Genomic DNA, 25,766 nt, shown 5'->3' with positions numbered 1-25,766 from the left:
TTGAGATTCTGATGAAGTACAGGTCTTCTCAGAAGTGTGTGTGTGTGTGTGTGTGTGTATATATATACATATATATATGTATATATATACACACACAAGTACAATTCTCTATAATTTCAGGAAGTCTATTAATCTCCTGAATCCCATTCCTAGACCTCAGATCAGAATCCTTCTTGAATCAATCCCTTGTATAAAATTTTTAAATTTATTTACAAACACAAGGAAGAATGTTTTCTTATACCTGATTTCAATTTGAAGATTATGTTCCTGAATTCTAATATTCTAAGACTGGAAGTCCCCTATTTATTTATTTATTTATTTATTTTTATTTCTTTTTTTTTTATAAATTTTTTTTTAATTTTTATTTATTTATGATAGTCACAGAGAGAGAGAGAGAGGCAGAGACACAGGCAGAGGGAGAAGCAGGCTCCATGCACCGGGAGCCCGACGTGGGACTCGATCCCGGGACTCCAGGATCGCGCCCTGGGCCAAAGGCAGGCGCCAAACCGCTGTGCCACCCAGGGATACCCTATTTTTTTTACCCTTCTCTGAATTTTTTCATGTTTTTATTATTTATTTATTTATTTATTTATTTATTTATTTATTTTAAAGATTTAATTTATGATTATATATATATAGAGAGAGAGAGAGAGAAAGAGAGAGAGAGAGAGAGGCAGAGACACAGGAGGAGTGAGAAACAGGCTCCATGCCGGGAGCCTGACGTGGGACTCGATCCCGGGACTCCAGGATCGCGCCCTGGGCCAAAGGCAGGCACCAAACCGCTGAGCCACCCAGGGATTCCTTTTTCAGGTTTTTAAATATATCTTTCTTAGATGCTGCAACCAGAACTACATATAGTATTCAAGGTGTTGGCATGCTGTAATTTTGTTTTCAAAATCTTGTAGAATGAGGCCCACCATTTTAAGAGCCTCTTCAACTATACAGCAAGTAAGAAGCCCAGTGTGTTTAGAGAACAGTCTACTTTGCCTTTCTGGATCAGAATACAGACTACAAAAGGTCTATGATTCCTAAACATAGTGTAGATCACATACACGTGGGATCCCTGGGTGGTGCAGCGGTTTAGCACCTGTCTTTGGCCCAGGGCACGATCCTGGAGACCCGGGATCGAATCCCACATCGGGCTACCGGTGCATGGAGCCTGCTTCTCCCTCTGCCTGTGTCTCTGCCTCTCTCTCTCTCTCTCTCTCTCTCTCTCTGTGTGTGTGTGACTATCATAAAAAAAAAAAAAATCACATACACGCATACGCATACACACACACACACACACACAGACCCCAAGTATATATTGGTTTGAACTTAAATTCAAGTACCATTTTTCTGTTTGCAAATATTTTTAGTTATTTTATTCCTATTAGAAGGACTCCATTCTAACTCAAAATGGATCAAAGACCTAAATATGAGTTGAAACTAGACAAATCTTAGAAGAAAACAGCCAGATAATTCTGTTTTGCAAGTCTATTGTGTACACTGGAGAATGTTTAGTAGCATCCCTCCTGGCCTCTACCTGCCAGATGCCAATAGCCTACCTCCCTCCCGAATATATGTCTCAATATAGTGTCAGATTTCCCCTGGGAGGCAAAATTGCCAGTTAAGATTCATTGTTATAAATTAAATGATGCTCCTTATCATCCTCCCTTGCAAAATTACCAATGTCTACATCATGACTACCTGAATGATTATTTGCTTAGTAGATGAACCCTAAGAATTTTTCAAAAAGTCATTTAATACTCCCATCATTTTTAGATGATTTCAGGATCCTACCTAAATGCCAATATCCAACTGGAAAATTCTTAGTCCAACACCTTCCATGAAAAGGTTATAGATCAGTATGATATTTTTTTTTGGTATGGCATGTCTTGGGGTAACAGCTTTATTGTGATATATAGTTCACCGGCCATATAACTTACCTCTTTAAAGTGTACAATTGAATTTTTTAAATATATTCACAGTTGTGCAACCAAGCATGGTGATTTTTGAAAATACTGATCCTCTTTTATTTTAAACCACTGTCCTAACCAACTACTCAGCATTAACTATCAAGGAACTAAAAACCAAAACCAAAGCAAAACAATAGACTAGTCACCTTGGTAATGTTTCCTCATAACCTAGAAAGGAGTAATATTCCTCACAGCAATCACTTAGTCAATGTATACAATAAGACAAGCTATGAAAGAAGCAAAATGAATGATAGAGCTGTGCTTAAAATTTTAGTGTCACTGCTGTGAAGAAACTAGGAAAAAATAAGTCACTTTTAAACCACACACAGTCCTATACCTAGATCCCCAAACATTCCATTTTTTTCTGCTTCCTCAATTTCAGTGTCATTAGCTAAAATGAATGTAATTCACAGACTAGTAAGTGCTAGTAATACTGGTTAAGTAACTAATATAGCAAATATTGTAAGGTCAGAATCCTTTTTTACTATCAGGTCAACTTGTTTTAATTCAAGTTCTGAGCTCTTATAAAAGACAACCAACCTACGTGGTGGAAAAGTCAAGGTTTCAATTGAGAGCCTCTTTTTCACTGCTAGTACAACTACAATGCCACTTCGACCTTAACTTTTTTTAGCCCTTGAATAATGCCTGCCCTGCTGCTGTCACTGTCTAATACAGAGACTATGGCTGGCAGGAGGAAATGGTTCTGGAAGCCACAGCTGTTATACAGACCAGCTACCATCTTCCAAGTATGAGAACCACTTCCAGCTCCTTCTTTGATCAGTTTGCTCAATCAAAATTTTAGCTCTAATCTGAAGCCAGTGAAAGAAGCTGTGGCTTCTGAGACCAAAGCTATTTTGTTGAAGAATAATATCAAGAGAACTACAGATGCAGCCAGAAAAGAAGCCAGCTGCAAGATACTCCAGAAATACTAGGCCTAATCTTTCCCTACCCTCCAGAAGACCTCAAGTCCCTTGCCAAGACATGTGAAAACACATACTCTATCTGACTCACAGTTACTCATTTTTCTGTTTACTGACTATACTCATGCAGATGGTGTGAAAGTATATTCCATTCTCCTTTCAATGAATGTCATTATATTTAATATCATACTTTGATGATAAAAATAATAAATAAATAATAAAATAATAAAAAAACAACCATTTAGTCATTTGTACTACATACTAGATACTGTGATGAACACTTTAGTGACATTACCTTGTTTTTAACTTTCATAATGACCTTATGAGAAAGGTTTTATTACTGTATCCATAGTTTTGCCTCTTCCAAAATGTCATATAACTGGAATTGTTCACTCAGTATAACAGCTCTGAGATCCATCCAGGTTCTTGTAGTATATCAATAGTTTATTCCTCTTATTGCTGAGAAGTTTCCAAACTGTCCTTGTTTTGTACATAAACCAGATAAGGCTCCAACAGGTTAAGTAATCTATTGAAGGTCACCAAACTGAAGACAGTCTTCTAAGCCAGGTCTTTGTGGCTCTAGAATATATATATGTTAGATTTATTTATTAAATTGAGGAGGGAAGGGGCAGAGGGAGAGAGAGAAAAAAAACTCAAGCAGACTCCACGCTGAGTGGCAAGCCCAATGTAGGGCTAGATCTCATGACCCCAAGATTAGACCTGAGCCGAAACAAAGAGTGGGATGCTTAACTGATTGTGCCATCCAGGCGCCCCTAAACCCATATTCTATACATACGCTATACATACCATTAGCCACCTAGGCTCTCAGAAGAGCAATCCATCATCATAATTTAAACATGTAGGGCTCGGAATCCCTGGGTGGCGCAGTGGTTTGGCGCCTGCCTTTGGCCCAGGGCGCGATCCTGGAGACCCGGGATCGAATCCCATATCAGGCTCCCGGTGCATGGAGCCTGCTTCTCCCTCCGCCTGTGTCTCTGCCTCTCTCTCTCTCTCTCTGTGACTATCATAAATAAATAAAAAATTAAAAAAAATTTTTTTTAAACATGTAGGGCTCTAGACCCACAGAATAAATGACTTTCATATTTACTAAAAAAAAGAGGCTGAGAACAGATTAAGACTTATAGCAATGATTCCAAAGCTCTTAAGGGAGCATGATATGAAGGTAAGAATAGGAGCTATCATCAGTGAAAATGGCCTAGGTTTAGAATCTGAATTCTGCCACTTATTTAGAACATAAATGTATACAAGTTCTTTACTTTTTGGAACCTCAGTTTTTCCCTTCTATAAAATGATGATGACATTATGTTGAAGTCTTCTGGGAAGGATTAAATGAAAGAAATATATAAAGTTCCTATCATATTACTGTCACCTAAAAAGGGAGGATGGGTCTGGCTGGCTCAGTTGGAAGAGCATGTGACTCTTGATCTCTGGGCTGTGAGTTCAAGCCCCATGTTGGATGTAGAGATTACTAAGAAATAAACTGCAAAAAAATAAAAATAAAAATAAATAAATAAATAAATAAATAAATAACTTAACAAGCAATATTATTGCCCCCTGAGTTTAATAGAGCCAATAAAGTCATGCTAAACAAAATATCTACTAAATACACAAGTCAGTATTTATCAAGCTGAAAAATGTAAAAGGCATAGTCCCTGACTACAAGGAACATATATTCTGGGTAAAGAGACAAACACTTTCCCCAAAATAGAATTGATACCATTATAATATGATGCTAAACTGTGTGACTGGATCTATAAAACTATAGAGATAAACTATTTTTTTTAAGATTTATTTATTTATTCAGAGAGACACAGAAAGAGAGAGAGAGGCAGAGACGCAGGCAGAAGGAGAAGCAGGTTCCCCACAGGGAGCCTGATGCAGGACTCGATCCCAGATCCCAGGATCACACCCTGAGCCAAAGGCAGTCAACGGCTGAGCCACCCAGGCATCCCAAAATAAACTCAATTTAATTTTAGTCAATAGCTTTAACTTTCTATTTAATTTTTTGAAAAATGAGAATCAAACTCAGGTAGGGAAGGGAATCTACCTGTCTTCTAGTCTAGAATATTTCTTAGGCATAGTTAAGGGCAAAGTCTTTACCAGTGAACATCTAGAATGTAGTTTCCAAACTACTGGTTCCAACTCTTTCCTTCCAGGTATCTGCATCAATTTCAAAAATGATATTTTCCCTAATTACTGATACCTGAGTGGAAGAAAAATATATAAAGGCCTAAAATCTGTGACAGATGAATGAGTGATGACTAACTAATTTAACAAAATTTTTAGTTTCTTTAGAAAAACAGAGTATGCTTCAAAAAGGTTATTGAACTAAAATCTAAAGGAACTCGGGATGGCTGAGTGGCTCAGTGGTTGGGCAGCTGCCTTCAGCTCAGGGCGTGGTCCTGGAGTCCTCGGATCAGGTCCCACGTCGGGCTCCCTGCATGGAGCCCCCTTGCCTGTGTCTCTGCCTCTCTGTGTCTCTCATGAATAAAGACATAAAATCTTTAAAAATAAAAAATAAAGGAACTCAACATCTATACCCAAAGGAATTCTGTAAGATCACTTCCTTCTCTTTTGCTTCTGTTTGGTCTTGGTGGGAAAATATATAAATGAAAAAAAAAAAAAAAAAGAAAAGAAAATATATAAATGAACAGGCTTAGGGTAGGAAGGTAAAAAGGAGAAAAGGTTGGAATGGTGGAAAGACTATTAAAATCTATCTACAAGAGTCATTCTTTCTTCTGGGCTTTCTATAATTCTTCTTCCTTCAACTGGTGTTTACAATGTGAATTTTTGCCAGTATAGAAATAACTCTTTGGAAGTCAACTCAGGTTTATCAGACTTTTAAATTAAGCATGTAAATAAAATATATACAGAATACGACTAACCAAATCCTTATTTCCCAATTTGACCTGGGTACAAAACCTAGTAACAGCTCTACAGCAAAGTGTCTTACCAAACAAAGCTCTGTCACAGCTACTTAGTAACACATTCCCCACAGTTGGCAAATCTACACATCTATGCTGTTGGCTTAATGCTCTAGACTTGGAGAAAATAGTTTTAAAAAACGTTTTAAAGTTCATGTATACAAGTAGTTTTTAGTGGAAGTGAAATCTCACTTGGGGATCAAATAGAACCAATGGGTTCATTTTTCTAGTCTGCCTCAGCTAAAGTTTTCTGGTTTTTGTTTTTTGGCTTTTTCTTTTTTTAGGTTTTATTTATTTGTTGGGAGGAGGAGAGAAAGAGAGCATGAGTGGGGCGGGGGGCAGGGTGGGCAGAGGGAGAAGCAGACCCCTTGCTGAGCAGGGAGCCTGATGTGGGACTTGATCCCAGGACCCTAGGACCAGGACCTGAGCTGAAGGCATATGTTTGTTTAACTGATTGAGCCACCCAGGAGCCCCCTGCCTTAGCTAAAGTTTTATGCTTATAACTTGCTTAAGCTCTGTAATTTCTCATCGTCTTAAGAAATATAACCATCCCTAGACCTGGATTTCCACCAGACTTTAAGACTGAATCTCTTAGCCCTATCACCTTACAAAAAGAGAGAAGCCAAATCTCTAGCCAATGTTCTAAAAACAAGTATCTAAGGTTAGCAAACAAGAAAACTGCCAGGCATAACCATAACCCTTCTTTCTTAAGTCAACTGGGCAATTTTCTCATAAGAAACAATGAATATGGAATCAGGAGACCTGAGTTCTAGTTTTCCCTCTGATAACCTATGTGGTCTTAGTCAAATCATAACGACTCTGTGCTTTAATTTCTTCTCTGAGACGGCTGGGGCAGACTCAGAAATCACAAACTGGAGGCCAGGTAAAAAAAATCTAGACTGGGGGCACCTGGATGGCTAAGTCAGTTAAGCTTCTGCCTTTGGCTCAGGTCACGATCCCAAGGTCCTGGGTTCGAGTTCCACATTGGGCTTCCTGCTCAGCAGGGATTCTGCTTCTCCCTCTACCCCTACCCCTCCTCGCTCACTGTATCTCTCTCAAATAAATAAATTTTTTAAATTTTTGGGCTGGATCCACAGATGTGGGTTTTTTTGGTATATGTTGTGAGTTTAATTTTTTTATAGCAATAAATGAATTTATTGAGAATAACTGAAACCACATTTTGTAATTATATGTTATTACTTGCTACTTAAGAATACAAAAAAATATTTAACAGAATATTCTAGACAAATGAATATTTATAACAATAAATAAATAGTTATTTAACTGAATATATTAAGGGCCTGATGACAACCTTTAAGCAGTACAGCAAATAGAACTGCCTTTGTTCTAGCCTATTCTAGATTCCTTTTCTCCTCATTCTATACTCCTGTGCTAAGGAGACTAGGTTCTGAATAATATAATTTAACCTTAATTATGAAAATTTTCAAAATTACATAAAAGTAAACATACTACTATAATGCACTCCGTTGTACCATAAACCCAGCCTCAATAATTAGCAACTCAGGGCTAATCTTGTTCTTTCATTATCCCCTTCTACTCCCATATTATTTTGAAGCAAATCCTGTACATCACATTATCTCATCCATCAAGAACATAAGCATATCACAGTCATCACATTTAAAAGAATAATAATGGACAAAAATATATAAAATAATAATATTATATTTTATCAATTACTGCTGTACTGTTCAATTTGCAACTATTCAATTTCTATAATTATCATAAACTTTTCTTTCATGTTATGTTTGTTTGTATGAATCAGGATCCAAATAAGGTCCAATATATTGCAACTATTTGATATATGCAGTTAAAAACAGAACATAGGGCAGCCCCAGTGGCTCAGTGGTTTAGTGCTGCCTTCAGCCCAGGGTGTGATCCTGGAGACCAGAGATCGAGTCCCACATGGGGCTCCTGCATGGAGCCTGCTTCTCCCTCTGCCTGTGTCTCTGCCTGTCTCTCTCTCTCCGTGTCTCTCATGAATAAATAAATAAAATCTTTAAAAATAAATAAATAAAAATAAAAACAGAATACAATGTTTAGATAAGGGTAGCCTTCTAGTTTGCTACAGACCACACTGCTCCCTACTGTCATACTATCTGCTAGGTCCTTGAAGTTTTTTAAGTTTAAGTCTTTGGAGGATCTGAAGTCTCTTCTAGTTCTAGGATACCTTGGCCCTTGTAAACATCAACAGAGAAACAAATGAGTAGAACTTCATGCTTAAAACTGAAAAATCGGGGTGCCTAGTGGCTCAGCCAAATAAGTAGCTGCCTTCGGCTCAGGTCATGATCCCAGCCAGGGTCCTGGGTTGGAGTCCCATGTTGGACTCCCTGCTCAACAGGGAATCTGTTTCTCCCTCTCCCTCTGCACCCCTCCTTGTGTGCATTCTTCTCTCTCTCAAATAAATAAGTAAAATCTTTAAAATAAAAATAAAACAATACAAGCTTGTAACTTAAGTATACAACTGTAGAAGTGAGTTCCAAAAGAGTCTGCTAGAAGAGGTAAAAGGAGCTGCCAAGGGAGTAGCATATGATAGAAAGAGTAGGTACTGGGGAATATGATTCCACGTCTTCATGCCTACTTCATAGAATTGCTGTGAGGCTTAACTGACATTTGCCTATATATCTTCATATATATTAACATACAAAATGTAAAGCATTTTAATGTGAGTAAAAGTTTTTAAATAAAAATAGAACACATTCCCTTGACATTCATGCAATATTAATCCATTTTCAAGAATTACTGAAAAATTTTAAGAGATACAAAGATCTCAAAATCATTCACTTGAAACTAAATGACTATTACACAAATAAGTTTAAAACACAGTTCATCTGAAAAGTGACCTAAGCAACACAAAACACAAAGGGAAACTATAAAGCTAGACTATCTCAAAACACATAGGAGTAAAGACTGTATATATTTTCTTCTTTAAATTACGTTCTGTAATATTCCAACATCAAAATTTTCATTACAAATACAGTATAATGACATTCATATAGAATAGAATCTTCTGAAAGGATTCCTAAACTTTTATGAGAGGCCAATGAACTCAATCTTAGGACTTGAGGGACATTAGAGATCATTTGGCCCACTCTTCTCATTTTGGAGAAGAAAATAGAGCCAAAGAAAACACTAGATACTACCTCCATAGACAAAGTTCTAAGAGTCTGGGCCTCTGACTCTGCAGAGAGACCAATGAGAATGATTGGGCACAAAAGTCTATAATAGAGGTAAAAAAGGACCTTGTTCAGTTGTGAAAAGAAGGACACATGCTGGGTGACCATGTAAATCTGTCCTAGGCATGGTGCCACAGCAAAGGAATACCAGGGCCTTTCACCATTTAGAATTCCACTTTCTTACTTAGGAAGCTAGATATTATGTCTAGTTAAACAAATCCCCAAACCCAGACTTTTCACTCAGTCATCTCACTCTATGAGAATTGAGAAAACAAGAGGCAGGACACTCTAGTATCAGTACTCTTCACTTCTCTGAGAGCTGAAAACAGTAGCATTTTCTCCCCAAATCCTTATGCCTCTTCTTCATAGCCAACCAGTAAAAAACGGGTAAGACAATAAAAGTGACCTAATTTCTATTTTAAAGTACAAAGCTAAACCTTACGTTATTTATAGGTCTGGTGTCAACCTTGTCCTCATCTCCCCTCCTTACACCTTGGATGGCCTGCTCTCCACACAGGGAGGCTCCATGGGTTCTCACAGGACCTCTCATTTCTACACTTCAGATGCAAATAAACTAGTTGATGCCCAAACACTTTTCTGTAAGGACCCAAAATACCACTACCTACCTAGGTTTTAAATAGCCCACAGTAATAGGGGGGGAAAAAAAGGCCTGGCAATAAATATGAAAAGATAAAAAAGCATTATCCAGATATGAAAGGAGCTGATACAAATCTGAGGATATTATCCAATTTCTGTCAAATAAGTGGCCAAGAGTTAAGGACAGATAAATTCACACAGGAAAAAATTCAAACAGTAAAACAGTTGAAAAAATGCTCTAGTAATTAAAGAAATGTAAAGCAAATTATAAAGGTATCATCTTGTCAACTAAATTAGCAAAAACAAAAAGTTAAACTCAATATAGGATATATATAGCACAGTTATAAAACTCAGTCATCCCACAAATGGACTATTATTTCACAAAAATAATTAAAAAGAAAAACAATATTATTACTACAAAGATGATTAAAGTTTCATTATACATAATAAAGACTTGAAAACAATAGTTAACCTATGACATTCTGATTCAACATATTTTTATAGTACCATTAAAGATAATAAATATATAGGTGACTCCAGGGAAAAATTCTGGATTAAGTTGTGCTAAATGAATAAAAAGAACAAAAATAATAGGGCAAATTGATTAAGCTATTTAAATTATGTGTCTGTAATGGCAAGGACTAGAGGAGGTCAGGGAGTTAGATAAATAGTGATTTTATAGTAAAAAGGTTTTTCCCTTTGCCTGCTTTGCCTCTTTTGTGTATACTCCTATATAGAGTTAAAAACAGTTTTGGATTCTCTCTGGTTCTCTATAGGCTAAACCAAACCTCCCCCCTCCCCCAAACAACAACAACCAAAAAAAAAAAAAAAAAAAAAAAAAAAAAAACCAACCCTATAAAAAAGCCCCATATCCAATAGATTTTCCCAGGTATGAATTTTCTACTAAGCCAAGTCAATGGCAACAGGAATATGAGGCCAGAGTTCATTCACAGCTTCAGACTGTTTCCTAGGAAGCCAAAGATGATCTATAATTTTTGAGGAAGTAAACTATTCTCTATTTTAATCACCCTCCCACTCCATGCACCCCCACCCCGCTCCAGAGCTGAACAAGTTCAATTTCACAACAAAGATTCTGTTTATCAGATACAGTTTGGTATATACCAAGGTGGGGGAAAGATGTCAGTGTAAAGCATGGCTCACATGGTCACCAAATAGGCAGGACAGTGTCCCTGGTCAGCTTTAGGATTAACCTATGCATTCTTCTTCACTATGACTATAGACCTGCTTGTCCTAGAAAGGTATCCAAAGGATAAGGTGAATCTATCAAGTAACAGGTAAGTAATTTAGTCTTTAAATATTTCCCATGCACAAGGCCTTTACCTCCATTTTAGAGCTCCTGAATAGAATCTAAGAGCTCACATCAAAACATATCTCAGTCTGGAACATCCATGGTGGCTCCATAAACTCTGGTCACTCTAGTCTATTTGCACCGAATTTTAGAGGATCAGTAGTGAAAAGGATTGAGGAAGCACAAAAGATTACCTGAATCAAAAAAAAAAAAAAAAAAAAAGATTACCTGAATCCAACTGAGGGGCTGTCATGAAAAGAGGGCTCCTTGGACCAGCTGCCATAGATGTCCCCTCAAAAGAAAAAGAGGAGGGAGGAGAGAGAAGGAAGAAGCAGCAGAAGAGGGAGGGATCATGCTTCCTGGCTTGCTTTAGAAAAAGAGAGGGTTTTTATTAGTATTTACAACTAAGGTGACCATGGAAGAGAAAGAGATTCACATGTTGATGCAATATTCACACATATATTTGCCATATACAAAACTGGATAATTTCAAAACTTCTTCAAAAGAGTTTGAGAAAAGAGAGAGAGAGAAGGCTGAGCAGACAGAATATAATTTTTAGGGGGAAAAAAATCAATCTTTAAGTCTAAGTAAGTATCTAAAACTTTCCAATTAACTTCCTGTGTAGCCAGCCTCCAAGATAATACACCTTGTGCAGTCTTCTCCCAGACCGTATCAGAGTTGGTCTGGGTGACCAATATAATATGGCATAAATGGTACTAGATTGCTTCTAAGACTAGGTCAGAAAAGCAAGTCTGGCTTCTGCTTTCCCCCTTGAATCTCTTTCCTGGATCATTCACCAGGAGAAAGCCACCCACCATGTAAAAACATAGCAGCTCCATAGCAGCTCTATGGAGAGGCCCACATTCTGAGGAACTGAGACCTGATAACAACAGTCACATGAAACTTAGATATGATTCGCCAGCCCAGCCAAGCCTTCATATGACTGCAGCCCTGGCTGACCATCTTGACAGACTCAAAGGCAGAACCACTAGCTAAGCAGCTCCCAAATTCCTGACTCTCAGAAACTGTGGGCAATAACAACAACAACAACAACAACAACAACAACAACAAAAAGCTTCTAAGCTTTAGGGTGTTATATAACAATAGATAATATGATAATACAGCATCAAACTAAATATGTTTGATGGAGAACTATGCTATATGGTAATATCATAATTTCAACTACTCTGTAAAGAAAAGAATCACCTTCAAATTAAAAGTAGTGTGCTGCCCAAGATACCACTAAAAGCTAATAAGCAAGGCTAAAGAAGAGGTTCCACTTGAGGAAATGAATGGTCTTGCTATCCTAACATTAATTTAAGGACTGTCACGGTCAAAGGGAAGAGTCCAAAACAATTCCTTTCCACTAATTATATTATCCATCCTGTAGCCACAGACATGGGTTGGTGAAACTAAGTTTCACAGGCAAGCCACTATGAGAGTGTTGTTCCATATCAGAGCAGTCAAGGGTTAAAGTTGAGGCAGCAAACTTATCCCCAGAGATATATGCCTGGCACTAAGCTGAGATTCACAAGATTCTCCTTGAGTTTTCCTTACCTCTAAATGCTGGGATAACTGATGCTCACTGAATGCCGACATTTGTATGAATAAAAATGAAGGGATTTAGCAAATCTTGTTCCTGCACACAGTTGTCAAAAAAAATCTGACCTTTACAACAGGAAAAAGAGGGGGGATTTAAAGATTTAAAGAAGAGGCAGTGACTGTCTGATATATAACAAACCTTTGAAAAATTATGAAGCAGTGAAAATCCCCTACAGGTCCCAACAAAATGTGTTCAATTTGCATTCCAGCAAAGCTTTCCATACATACCATTTGGCTCCTGTGTGTACTTCCAGGCAAATAAATCCCGAAGAATAATCCCACTGGGACCTAAGTCTGATCTCTGATATATTACTGCTCCACAGCTCCAGACCAGCTCCACAAACTGCCTTTTTGGTTCCAAATAACTAAATCAAAGTCATCCTGATAAGCTTTGAAAACAGGGAATGTGAGGAGTGGTTTAATGAATGTTACAACTCAACCTATTATAGACCACAGTGTATTACTGGAAGAGAGAAAAGAAAAAAAACCCTCATACTTTTACATCCCCAAATCTCTCAAGACCAAATCCAGACATACCTGTCATTCAACCATACCTGACTATAAAGCCTTATTCAAAGCCTGACTTTGATCAAATGGTTAGGATGCATTTGCAAACCTAACAGTGTGTGTTGGGGGGGAGGTGCATGCAGTAGAGACTATATTTCTATTTACTTTGAAAACTGGTCCATTAAAATAAAAAAGCCACCAATGAAAGCAATAAACACTGACATGTATTCTGATTTAAAATATTACAGGGAAAATACCCAGCAAACACATCATGGTAGCAAAAAAAAAAACAATGTTTTTTCTAAAAGTCAGAGAAATCTACCAAACCCAACACATAAACTAGAGAAAGCAGTATCAACAAAAAAAGGAAAGCTAGATTTATAGAAAAAACTGAGAGCCGGAAGCGCAAGCATCCTATATTCCAGCATCAATTTTCTCCTTCCACATGAAGAAAGTAATTTTCACAAAAGAAAAATAAATTTAGATAAAACATACTAAAACATTAACCATAGTGACTACTAGGCAAACCACAAAATATATAAACACAAGAAGTAGAAACTGATGACTAAAAAAGAGAAGGTAAGAGAAAGGCATGTAGGAGCTCAGTAATTTGATGCAAGACATCAAAATAAGAAACCATCAGGCCAGAGAGCAAAGAAATGGGAACTTTAGAGTTTTATTATCTATATTTAAGTAGTAATAGAGTAATAACTGAAATCAGTTTATATAGCACCTTAAAAAGAACCAGTCACCAATCAGGAATTAGAGTTAACCCTCTCTCCAGAAGGTTATTCAGTAAGCAGGAAAATAAGCTAGCAATCTGTGAGCAAACTGAGCTTCCTGTATACTCAGCAAGACCCAGCCCATCGCATGGTCCAGGATTCTGATGCAGATGAAACCAAAAATACCACCACTCAAGACCCAAAGTGTAACCAACACTCTTTTTTGGCAAGTCAGATTTCAACCCTGTCTAGGCAACCCGTATTGGATGCAATCACCATGTTTGCTGCAGATTTTGGAATCAAGTCATTCTTTAGCACAAAAGGTAGAACCTCAATACCTTTTTTAGCCTGAAAGAGCCATCCAGCTACTTTAAGAGAAGCATTCCAGGAGATCCATAAAAACTGGAAATAGTTTTATCATCAAAGTCCCATCCAGTCTCAAGATTTTGCAGTTATAATAACCCCAGAAAATCTCAAATGTTGATAAGGATGTGGAGAAACTGGAATCCTCACACACTGCTGCTGGGAACTATAAATGTTCAGCCACTGTGGAAGACAGTTTGGGAGTTCCTCAGAAAGGTAAACATAGAGTTACCATATAACCCAGTAAATGTACCATATAATTCCACTTCCAGGTATGTAATTCAAAATAATTGAAAACAGGCAAGCAAATACATGTAAACACATTCCTTAGCAGTACAATTCACCATAGCAAAAAGTGGAAATAATCCAAATGTCCATCAGTGGATGAATGGATAAACTGTGGCAGACACATACACTAGAATATTAGTCATAAAAATGAATAAAATACTAATACATGTAACAACATGGATGAACTTCAAAAACACTATGCTAAGTGAAAGAAGCCAAATACAAAAAGATCACATATTATATGATTCTATTTACATTAAATATCCAGAATAGGGGTGCCTGGCTCAGTGGTTGAGCACCTGCCTTTGGCTCAGGGTGTGATCCTGGGGTCCTGGGATCTAGTCGTGCATCAGGCTCCCCGTGTAGAGCCTGCTTCTCCCTCTGCCTCGGTCTCTACCTCTCTCTCTGTCTCTCATGAATAAATAAAATCTTAAAAAAATATATAATATCTTTAAAAAAAAAAATAGGTAGATCCATAGAAAAAGAATGCAGATTTGTGGTTGCCAGAGGTTGGAGGGAAGGGAGAAGGGGAAGCAACTGCTTAATGAGTACATGGGTTGCTTTTGTGGTAATGAAAATGTTTTGGACTAGGCAGAGATGGTAGTCACATGATATTATAAATGTACTAAGTGCCACCGAATTATTCCCTCTAAAATGGTTCATTTTATTTATATAAATTTTACCTCAAATTTTTTTAAAAAGCTCTTGAAAATGAAAGTAAAGACTCTCTTATCTCTAATTTTGCTTTATTTTTCTAAAGTGCTTTAACAGGATATTAGCTTCCCTTCTGAAGGGAAACCATAAACAAAGTTCCAGTTAAAAGCCTGCTGGTGTCTCCTCTGAAGCTTTTGTAGAGACAAAGCTTACCTCAGGCTAAGGTGCAAAGGGATCATTTTAGATTCTTACAAAAGTGAAGTACCCTGGTAGCTTTCCACTCACCAAAACTGGTCGCCCTTAATCAGAAATGTCATTAAGCCATCTCTGTCTTGCATTCCCACTAGAGGCTTACTGAACCTGAGCTTCAGCTGACCACAAACTCCTTTGTATCCTCCAAGATCTCATGAAGGTTTCACATCATGCAAGGCTACAGTAAGGAACTTCCCCCTCCTCCATCACAGCTCAGTGCAGTTTTCTGGAGACACAGGTACTTCACTGACTCTTGTCTTGCATTCTGAACGAGTATTTCCCAGTCTTTTTTCTAACCTAACAACAGTTTCAATCTCACCAACCGATGGGATTTTCTGGTAGAAGCACTTTGAATAGTCATTCTTCATATTGTCACTTTGTCTTTCATATTTTCTCTTTCAAATTGTTGAAGCAAAAGCATTCTCAGAGCATGAGGTCCAACCCATGATGTTTAAAACCTGTCATCATTTTTGTTCCCATCAATAACCTCTCGCCCCCACAGAAGGCCTCAGTTACCCATGTCTTTCTTTAAAGACTCCTATAATTGCTGGTTTATAATCTCTACCCTGTTTCCAACCCACTCTAGGATGCCATGAAGATATATAATATACAAACTACCTGAAGCTCTTCCTCATTGCTATTTCCACAGCTTTCCTTTGGAGAAATCAGGCTTTTCCCAATCTCAGAGTTAACCAAAAAGGGCAACAGTCAGTCACTACCAGGAGGTCCCAAACCAGCCTCTATGCTCACAACAGTATATCATAAAAGCATAAACTGAAAAGTATCCCCTTTCTCATTAATAATAATAAAAAAAGGAGTAGTGCCTAGGTGGCTCAGTCGATTTAGCATCCAATTTTTGATTTCGGTTTAGGTAACAATCTCAGGGTTATGAAATTGAACCCCACATCAGGCTCTGCATTCAGTGCAGAGTCTGCTTGAAACTCTCTCTCTCCTTCTGTCCCTCTCCCAACTCATGAATTCTCTATCTCTCAAAAAGATAAATAAATATATATTTTTAAAGATTTTATTCATTTATTCATGAGAGACACAGAGAGAGAGGCAGAGGGAAAAGCAGGCTCCCTGAAGGGAGCCTGATGCAAGACTTGATCCCAGGATCCCGGGTTTAGGACCCGAGCCAAAGGCAGACACTCAACCACTGAGCCACCCAGGTGCCCATAAATTAAAATCTTTTTTTAAAATTGCTCCAATAAAAGTAGTTATTATGGAATCCCTGGGTGGCTCAGCGGTTTAGCGCCTGCCTTCGGCCCAGGGCGTGATCCTGGAGTCCCCGGATCGAGTCCCGCATCAGGCTCCCTGCATGGAACCTGCTTCTCCCTCTGCCTGTGTCTCTGCCTGTCTCTCTCTCTCCGTGTCTCTCATGAATAAATGAATAAAATCTTTTTAAAAAAATAGTTATTAATGGTATCAATTACCTCTTACTTACCCTGTCATCTAAAGTTGGAACACTTTAAAAGTTGTTCTTTAAAATCCAAGTACAAAAAAAATAAAATAAGATAAAATCCATCCGATTTTATTATTGTAGTCATAAGGTACAATTCTTATGACTACTTCTCTAAGCAAAATGCCATCTCTTAAGATCTGATGGTTTGGGGATGCCTGGGTGGCTCAGTGAGCATCTGCCTTTGGAGCAGGTTGTGATCCTGGAGTCCTGGGATTGAGTTCTGCATCAGGCTCACCCCAAGGAGCCTGCTTCTCCGTCTATACCTCTATCTCTCTCTGTGTCTCTCATGAATAAATAAATAAAATCTTAAAAAAAAAATGATCTGATGGTTTGTGTCCCCAATAGTTTCCATCACCCTGAGATGATCAATAGTATCTTGGATTATCAGTACCATAATTCACTTTACCTCCTCGCCTCTCACTCATCCTTCTGAGTAGAGCATTCAAGAGCCAATAATTGCCACATCTTGTTGGATTTTTAGTCTTCCTACTATCTCTCAGCATCACATTTCTGTGAATCTCCTAGCTCCAAGAAAGAACATCAGCCTGCCCAACTAGATACTGAAACTAAAAAACTCACCTGCTTTATTCCCAAATAGTTATTACCTTAACATACACCTAAAACAGTCTGGTTGTGTCAGTGTGTATGCCAGGCTTTCAGTGGGCCTTTCTATTGAACTTGGGTGTCTAACAATAGGGGCCACCAAGTAGCCTGAAATTGGCTGCTGGAGAACAAGATCAAAAGAAGAGCAGGCCAGGATTCTCAGAGCAACAGGACAGCAGGCCAGGATTCTCTGGGACCAGCTCTTTTGGTAGACAAGGCAGAATTACAAAGAGAGAGGGTATCTCCCCTTGGTCTTGCAATTAAATGAAAATGTTAATTTGTTTTTTTTGTTGTTGTTTTTTTTTTAATTTAATTTAATTTATTTATTTATGATAGTCACAGAGAGAGAGAGAGAGGCAGAGACACAGGCGGAGGGAGAAGCAGGCTCCATGCACCGGGAGCCTGATGTGGGATTCGATCCCGGGTCTCCAGGATCGCGCCCTGGGCCAAAGGCAGGCGCCAAACCGCTGCGCCACCCAGGGATCCCGAAAATGTTAATTTGTATCCAAGTAAGACAGAAAACCCCCAGAAAAAGGTTAGCTATGTTCACCTCTGTCTCTTGTTCCTCTCCAAATGGCCCAATTAAAGGTTAGCTACAGTCCTGCCCTCATTCACATAAAAAGCAAACAAAGTTACCTCATTCCCTTGTTCTAAGTCATAGTCACATTTTAGGGACGCTCAGCATTTAAGTGTCTGCCTTCAGCTCAGGGCATGATCCCAAAGTCCCTGGATCAAGTCCCACATCGGGCACTTTGCATGGAGCCTGCTTCTCTCTCTGCCTGTGTCTCTGCCTCTCTCTCTCTCTCTCTCTCTCTGTGTCTGTCATGAATAAATAAATAAAATCTTAAAAAAAAATCATAGTCATATTTTAATAGAAAATTTTATGAACTGTGTGGCCTTGCACATGTTACTTACTCTTTTTTGGAGCCTGAGTTTTATCTGTGAAAGGGGAATGCTAATAAAGGCCCCGTCTATTTTGTGAGTTGTTATGAAATTTAAATTAAAAAAAAAAAAAAACATATGCAAACTGTCACAGCCAAGAAGAGCCTAAGGAAACATGACAACTAAATGTAATGTGTTATCCCAGATGAGATCCTACAACAGAAGAAAGCATTAGTTAAAAACTAAGGAAATCTGAATAAAGTATGGACTTTAGTTAATATAGTGTATCAATCCTGGTTCATTAATTTTAACAAATGTATCATACTAATATAAGGTGTAGATAATGGAGGAAACTTGGTATGGAGTGTAAGGGAACTTCTTTACAACTTTTCTATAAATCTAAATATTTTAAAAAGTAAATATGCAAAAGCACTTTATAAAAATTGTAAAGTTCTAGTCAACTATAAACTATTGCATAATTTAGTAGACTCAGTCTTTTGTGTAGATTGTTGGTAGGTAGGTAGCCATCTTAATCGCTCATATAACAGACATGGCTTGAAGAGTTAAGTTCTGATGTGGAAGAGTCTAGCCCCCAAAAACATCCCAGCTGTTTCCTGCCAGCTGGTGCCTCATGTCTGACTTTCAGTAGAGCTGATTCTCTTTGTATAATTATTTCTGTCTCTCAACCTGTCAGTTTTACTAAAAGAACAATTACTTTTTAAAGAGGCTCTATATAGGTATGTGCCTTAAGATTGCAAAATGTGAACTGTAAGGCATGGATATAGCTATTTATTGGGTCCATTTCCTAATTGGCTAAAATAGATCTGATTTCTATTCCTAATTTCAAATGAAGGAACAGACACCCAGAGATAGAATGCAGCAAGTGTACCCAACTCCTGCCAACTCCTATTCTGCCCTGGAAAAAAAAAAAAGAAGAAGAAAAAGAAAAGAAAGCAAGAGTCTCAGAAGTGCAGGAAATTGTTTCTCAGACGAAAGACAACACTTCCTTTCCCAGAACAATCCATCTCCCACACTGACATCCTGCTCCTGCTATATTTACCCAACCCAAATCTGCCGATGATATACTTCCAGCTGCACTCCTGCCACATGGCCCTGTCACTCAGCCACAGCACTCTGAGGGGACTCTGTCCAGAGGGCAGAGCCTAGAAATCACTACACACTAATCCATGCTTCCTCTATCGGTAGCCTTCAGAGTAAAGTGAGACAAAATACGGACAGTATTACTCCCTGTTTATTTTGGAAGTGACTGGGGAGACAAGAGGTACTTCATTTTATATAGTTGCTAATTTTGACTGCTCTCATAGTAGCCAATGGAGGAGCCTGAACAATGAAGGGGTTGAAATGGGAGGTTAAAAATAACTGTTAATGCTAGATGCCCAAAAAGCATCACTTAATAGCCTCTTCCACCCCAACCTACTAGGCTCAAGCTTTCAAGTCACCTTATTAAAGGGTAAACTCTTCAGTTCTGAGTGAATGAATCTAAAGAGTAAAGGATGGCAAAATTTCATTCACCCCACCTCACCCTACCTTGTAGCACACTCTACTGAAGAGGAAGCCCAAACACTGGGCTGGGTAAAGGTAAATGCTAGAACTGACTCTCATTTTCCTATTTTAGCAATTCTGTATGCTTGGTCCTTCCCTTCCACTTCTGTATCCCCAGTTCCAAGTCCTTTTCTTTTGCTCCTTTCTGTTCACTCCTCCTTAATTTCTGCCTTTCTAGCTCTTTTTTCTTTCCCCACTTATCTCTTTCTTTTGTTAAATTTACCATGGGTAAGGTTCCCTCAACAAAACATAACTGATAGCTGATAAGGCTTTCATTAGTAATGTATCATTAGCCTATTTTGCAGAGCAGTAAGAGCAAAGAACCTGAGACTCAAGAGCAACACCTCTTTCTCTCTCCACCTTTTCTTAAGGCAGCTCAGGCATGCACATTAATCAGATTCTTCTAAGGAAATGAAAGGAAAAAAGAGTCAAAAGGGAAAATGCAGAGGAAAAAGAGGGAAGGAGAGAAAAGGGAAATACTAAATAAGGATGGGGAAATGTTTTTCTAACCTTCTCTCTCTCAAAGAACTGAACAATGGGCATTTTAAAACCTTACAGATTTTTAAAAGCTGAAGGAGGGAAATGGAAAACAGAGAAGGCACCAGCTTCCCCTGACTTACAAACAGCAGCATTTATGCTGTTGGTTGAGTGGAGAACAAATGCTACTTAGGTGATGTTGCCAGATTCTAAAAAATAACCAAGCCCCCAGTAAAGCCTCATTGAGATAAACCTTTTTCAAATTTTGGAGACTTTTTTTAGTTACCTTTTTTTTTTTTTAAAGCATCACCAAAGCCATAAAGAGATACTGAACATTAGGGTATACAATTGTGTTCCTTTTTTTTTTTTTTTTAATTTATTTATGATAGTCACACAGAGAGAGAGAGAGAGAGAGAGAGAAGCAGAGACACAGGCAGAGGGAGAAGCAGGCTCCATGCACCGGGAGCCCGACGTGGGATTCGATCCCGGGTCTCCAGGATCGGGCCCTGGGCCAAAGGCAGGCACCAAACCGCTGCGCCACCCAGGGATCCCCTACAATTGTGTTCCTTAAAAAGAAAAGAAACTCTTGAGGTGCCTGGCTGGCTCAGCTGGCGGAGCTTGCAACTCTTGGACTCTGAGTTGTGAATTCAAGCCCCACACTGGGTACAGATTACTTTAAAATAAAATCTTAAAAAAAAAAAAAAAAAAAAAGAGAAGAAAAGAAATTCTGAAAACAAGCAAGCTAGGAAGAGTTCATGTCCACTCCTAAGAAGTCCTTTAAGAACAGGTACTTTAAACAACCACTCAGTATTTACCATCACAGCAACCTGAAAATTGTTCAGGCAAGAATCATCAATGTATGATAAATCATAAGGGGATGTTTAACAAGGAGCAAAATCCTATCTTAAAGTCGTCTCCCCACAGATTGCTTATGAGTTCCAAGGGGAAAATAGTATCTATCCTATGGAAAAACAAAGTAACACTTTGACCAGGCAATCAAAATTAATATCACCAAAGGAGGGGTACCTCTATATATGAAATCCTCAGGGCACTATTATCAATAATGGCATGTAGATTCATGCCCATGAATAACCTGCACTAAGTAATCTATTTATCTATCTATTTATTTATTTATAGGCTCTATGCCCAACATGGAGCTTAAACTCAGGACCAGAGATCAAGAATCGCATGCTCTACTAAGAGAGCCAGCAGGCGCCCCCATAACCTGAATTTCATATGAGAAAACATTAGACAAACCCAAAATGAAGAATATCGAAAGAAAGAAAGAAAGAAAGAAAGAAAGAAAGAAAGAAAGAAAGAAAGAAAGAAAGAAAAGAAAAGAAAAGAAAGAAAAAAGAACTGGCTTGTAATCATAAAAAACAAAAATGTTGATGCCATAAAGGACAAAGGGCTAAAGAACGGTCTTAGATTAAAGAAGACTAAAAAAAAAAACATGACAGTTACCTGCAATATGCAATCCTTGATTGAAGGGGAAAAATGTTTATACCTTATTACTGGGAAAACTGATAAAATTAGAATATCAATAGTAAAGTATTGTATCAATGTTGAATTTCTTGAATTTGATAACTTTACTAAAGATTATGTAAGAAAATATCCCTGTTCTTAGGAAACATACACTGAAGTATCAAGGAATAAAAGGTTATAATGTATATATAACCTACCCTCAAATGGTTTAGAAAAAAACTATATATATATGTGTGTGTGTGTGTGTGTGTGTACAGAGAGAAAGAAAATAATGAAAATAGTAGCAAAAGAGTATATGGGAGACCTCTGTATTATCCTTGCAATGTTTCTGTAAGTCTGAGATTATTTCAAAATAAAAATTCGAAAAAAAATTTACCATCAGTTGACCTGATCAAATGTCCTGACACCAGTTAGGTAAAGAGAACACTAAAACAACCTCTAGTAGAGGAACAAGCTGAACTTTTCCTTCCCTTTGGAGACTTTAAAGGAAGACAAACATAAAGATTTCCTATTCTCTGCCTTCTGTTACTGCATGCATACCACCTTGTGTAAGCCTGGATTCTTGAGCCTGTAGCCTCCTGAGGACCTTGGCAAAATCTTCCATTTTCTGAGTACCAAAGAGTTCTACCAAATGCTCATTTCCTTCCTTACAGAGAATCTAGAGAGTAGAATGAGTCTTAAAACCTCTGAAATGTGACTGATTAAGATGCTAATCTTGGGCTCACTTGGGAGGATTAATGAGCCATATTTGGATTCTGGAAACAGAAATCCATTTTCCCTTGACTACTTTCCCCACAATGCTTCTGACCAGGTGGGCTAAACCAAAACTTCCTGGGCCAGAGGGAACCAGGATCCTCTTACCAGAGTCACCAGGCTTTGGTCACAAAAAGTATTTGGCTAAACTAGGTAATAATGATGTACCTTGGCACTAGGTTCATCTCAGAAAAAAGGCAAAGGAGAAAAAAAAAGAAAACTATTCTTTAAATTCAGAACACAATAAGCCACGAAGCAAATGATGAGTCACTGCTCTTTTTGTGGAATATATCTGTATTCCAACATCCACTCCAACTTTCTCTTTTAGAAGTATCTTAACCACTACTTAATTGCCTCACTGTCTCACTATCTCTCTCTATCCTTGAAAATTTTAGGAAAACTTTTCCTGAGGAAAAAGGGCATTTCTAAAGGGCATTCTCTCTGGGAGCACAAGTTCCCCAAGGGTTATTTCTAAATAAGGGCGCTTCCTCTGGGATTCAAAAGATAAATATATGATTGGATATTCTACTAATCTGAAGCCAAATCCTATCCAAAGTTACATGGGTTTTGATACTTCTTTCCTCACATGAAGCTCTTGTGTTGCTGCTAAAAAACATTCATGTTATTTTTGAACTGGAACTAGTAGATCCAAGCTATAGCAAAGGATTTTCCTCATCTTTTAGCATCTTAGCTAAATAACCATTAACATCTCGTTTTGTGCCCCTAGATTTCAAAATGCTAACAAATGGGTCAGAAACCCAAGCCTGAGAGCTGAGTTTTATTAGAATATTTTATATTTTATTAGAAGCAGAATTTTATTAGAAAAGGTAAACAGCCATTGATATCCTATGGTACAATTTTAGTTCACTTCTGAAATGCACAGATTGATTAATCACAGGTGAATATTAATGGGCTAATTGAGCCCCAAGATATCCAAGGACCTAAAGTAGCTAATGAAGCTGACATGCACTTGGTTACCACTGCCAGGCAGCCAGAGCTAGGGCAGAGGGTGGGAGTAGGATAAACAACACTGACAAATACCACTGCTATTCTTCTAACCATCCTAGAACCTCTTTCAGCACACCAGGGCATACAACAATTTCCTGAGGTCACATGTGGAAGATGGGCAAACTTCAAACCAGTGCCCAGCTGTCTACTCAAATTCCAGGGCTTCTCAAATCACCAGCCCACTAGACCATAAACTTTATGAGGACAGGAATTGTGTCAGTCTCCTTGAAAACTAGGTCTCAAATACCTAATTCACCGTCTGGCACACATTACATGCTCAAGAAATATCTGTTGACTGAATATATAAATGAATTCCTGCCAAGAACAAACTTCCTGGAGAAGATGCTGTTTTGGAGTCTTTCCAGAACAAGTGACTCTATTCTCATCTCATCAAAAGGACTCAAAAGCATGGCCAAGCCATATGTAACATAATATATTATCCCTCTTTGCCTGAATAATCCACTTAACATCACATAAAAGGAATCAGGTACAAGGTACAGTGACTAGTCAGGCACAATTTCACCTACAATCCTATTTCCTTGGGACATAATACTTATTCTAATATTCTCCAGGACTGTTATGATTCAAATGGTCTCAAATTCATCTCTGCCTTGCAAAAACGGACTCATCCAGAGAGAAACCATCATATAAAAAGAAGTGCTCAGCCATTAAAAAAAGAGAGGAGGGGAGAATCCTGCCATTTGCAACAACATAGATGGACCCTCAGGATCTTATGCTAATTGAAATAAGTCAATTTTAAGAGAAGGAAATAATGTATCTCATTTTATGTGGCATCTAAAAAAAGCCGAATTTGGGGTACCTGGGTGGCTCAGACTGTTTAGTGTTTACATTACAATTCAGAATACAATGTCTAACTAAAACAAAAGTTCCCCAAAATGATACTTATCCTTATTATGTGTAATGCATGGATTCTTTCTATCCTATTCCTTTTCTTTCCTCCCTTCATAACTGAAGCTGGTACCAGAAAACAGGAAAGTGCTCAAAGGGGTTATATCAGGGATGCCTGGGTGGCTCAGCAGTTCAGCATCTGCCTTCAGCTCAGGGAATGATCCCAGGATCCGGGATCAAGTCCCACACTGGTCTTCTTGCAGGGAGCCTGCTTCTCTCTCTGCCTGTGTCTCTGCCTCTCTCTCTTTCTCTCTCTGTGTCTCTCATGAGTAAACAAAATCTTGAGGAAAAAAATAAAAATTAAAAACAAAAAAAATTAAAAAGGGGTTATATCAAACAAAACAACTAATTTAAAAGAGCTAAACTCAAAATGATTTGAGCACCAAAAATAATCAAATGTAATGAATTGTAAAACACCGAATAAAAAAAAGATTCACAAGCCCCCCAAAAGGGGGAAAACCCTCATTTGCCACCATTAGTGATCATTATTAACACTAACTCCTTACTCTGAAAGTTATCAATTAAAGGAAAATAATTAAGCATTTTCCCTGCTTTCTTAGGAGAAACTATGGTTCATCCTCCAGTTTATGAAGGAAAGTGATTCTTTACAGAGAATGCCAGCTTATCAATGTAGAAAAAAATGACAGAATTAGAAAAATCATCATTTTTGCAAACCCCACTGAAATAAATGACTGGCAATAACTCATCGGTAGGTGATCATTAGGTAAAATGATACTAGAGACCAGGATAGTCACAAGGTGCCCAATTACTACTTCACAGATTACTTACTAATTGCAAAGGGAAAAATAAATTTATTTTACAATAAGGAAATGTGGCAATCACAAACCAGAAGTAATCAAACTTAATACCACCAATAGTGGGACAAACCTGACAATATATACTCCCTGTGGTGATATAATATGAAATACATAGAATCACCTACAAAGTACTCTGCCAAAAATGTTTAACCTGCATCAAGTTAAGCCTTTAATCCTAACTACTAGAACATAGGAATATATGAGATAGAGGAACAAGTTAAATGATACCAAAAAGACACAGACAAACCTAGAACATACAACATTCTAAAGATAAATGGCCTAGTCTCTTCAAAGAGTCAATGTCTAGAAGAAAAAAAGGTAGAGAAAACTATATTAGATTTTAAAAGTCTAAGGAGATATAACTACCTAATGAAAGAGAATTTTGCTTGGATTTTGGTTTGAAAAACCAGCTATCACTAAAAAAGGCAATTTAGGGGCAAATCAGAAATTTATAATATGGACTGGATACTAGCTAATATCAATAAATTAAGTTTC

The 25,766-nt window shown here is 37.9% G+C and overlaps 1 protein-coding gene across 23 annotated transcripts in view; it reads right to left on the bottom strand.

Moving 5' to 3' along the window:
- The window catches only part of GBF1 (golgi brefeldin A resistant guanine nucleotide exchange factor 1), a 121,790-nt gene that overhangs the window by 69,324 nt on the left and 26,700 nt on the right, over window positions 1-25,766 (bottom strand). For 3 of the 23 annotated variants that reach the window (XM_072739855.1, XM_072739856.1, XM_072739854.1), the window contains exon 4: window positions 3,174-3,457. The exons of 13 other annotated variants lie outside the window; for them this stretch is intronic. Coding sequence is in view for 7 of the 10 variants with exons in the window: in XM_072739851.1 (XP_072595952.1) it covers window positions 11,152-11,206 (55 nt within the window). In the remaining 3 variants the exon portion in view is untranslated. Of the gene's footprint in view, window positions 1-3,173; window positions 3,458-11,151; window positions 12,458-25,766 lie in introns of those variants that run through there. 7 more of the 23 variants (XM_072739851.1, XM_072739853.1, XM_072739849.1 and 4 more) reach the window with 5 other exon arrangements.

Source organism: Vulpes vulpes, chromosome 15, assembly GCF_048418805.1.
Source record: "Vulpes vulpes isolate BD-2025 chromosome 15, VulVul3, whole genome shotgun sequence".
Taxonomy (NCBI): Eukaryota; Metazoa; Chordata; class Mammalia; order Carnivora; family Canidae; genus Vulpes; species Vulpes vulpes.
The sequence above is the reverse complement of the archived record's forward strand: the minus strand, read 5'-3'. Positions and strand labels throughout refer to the sequence as shown.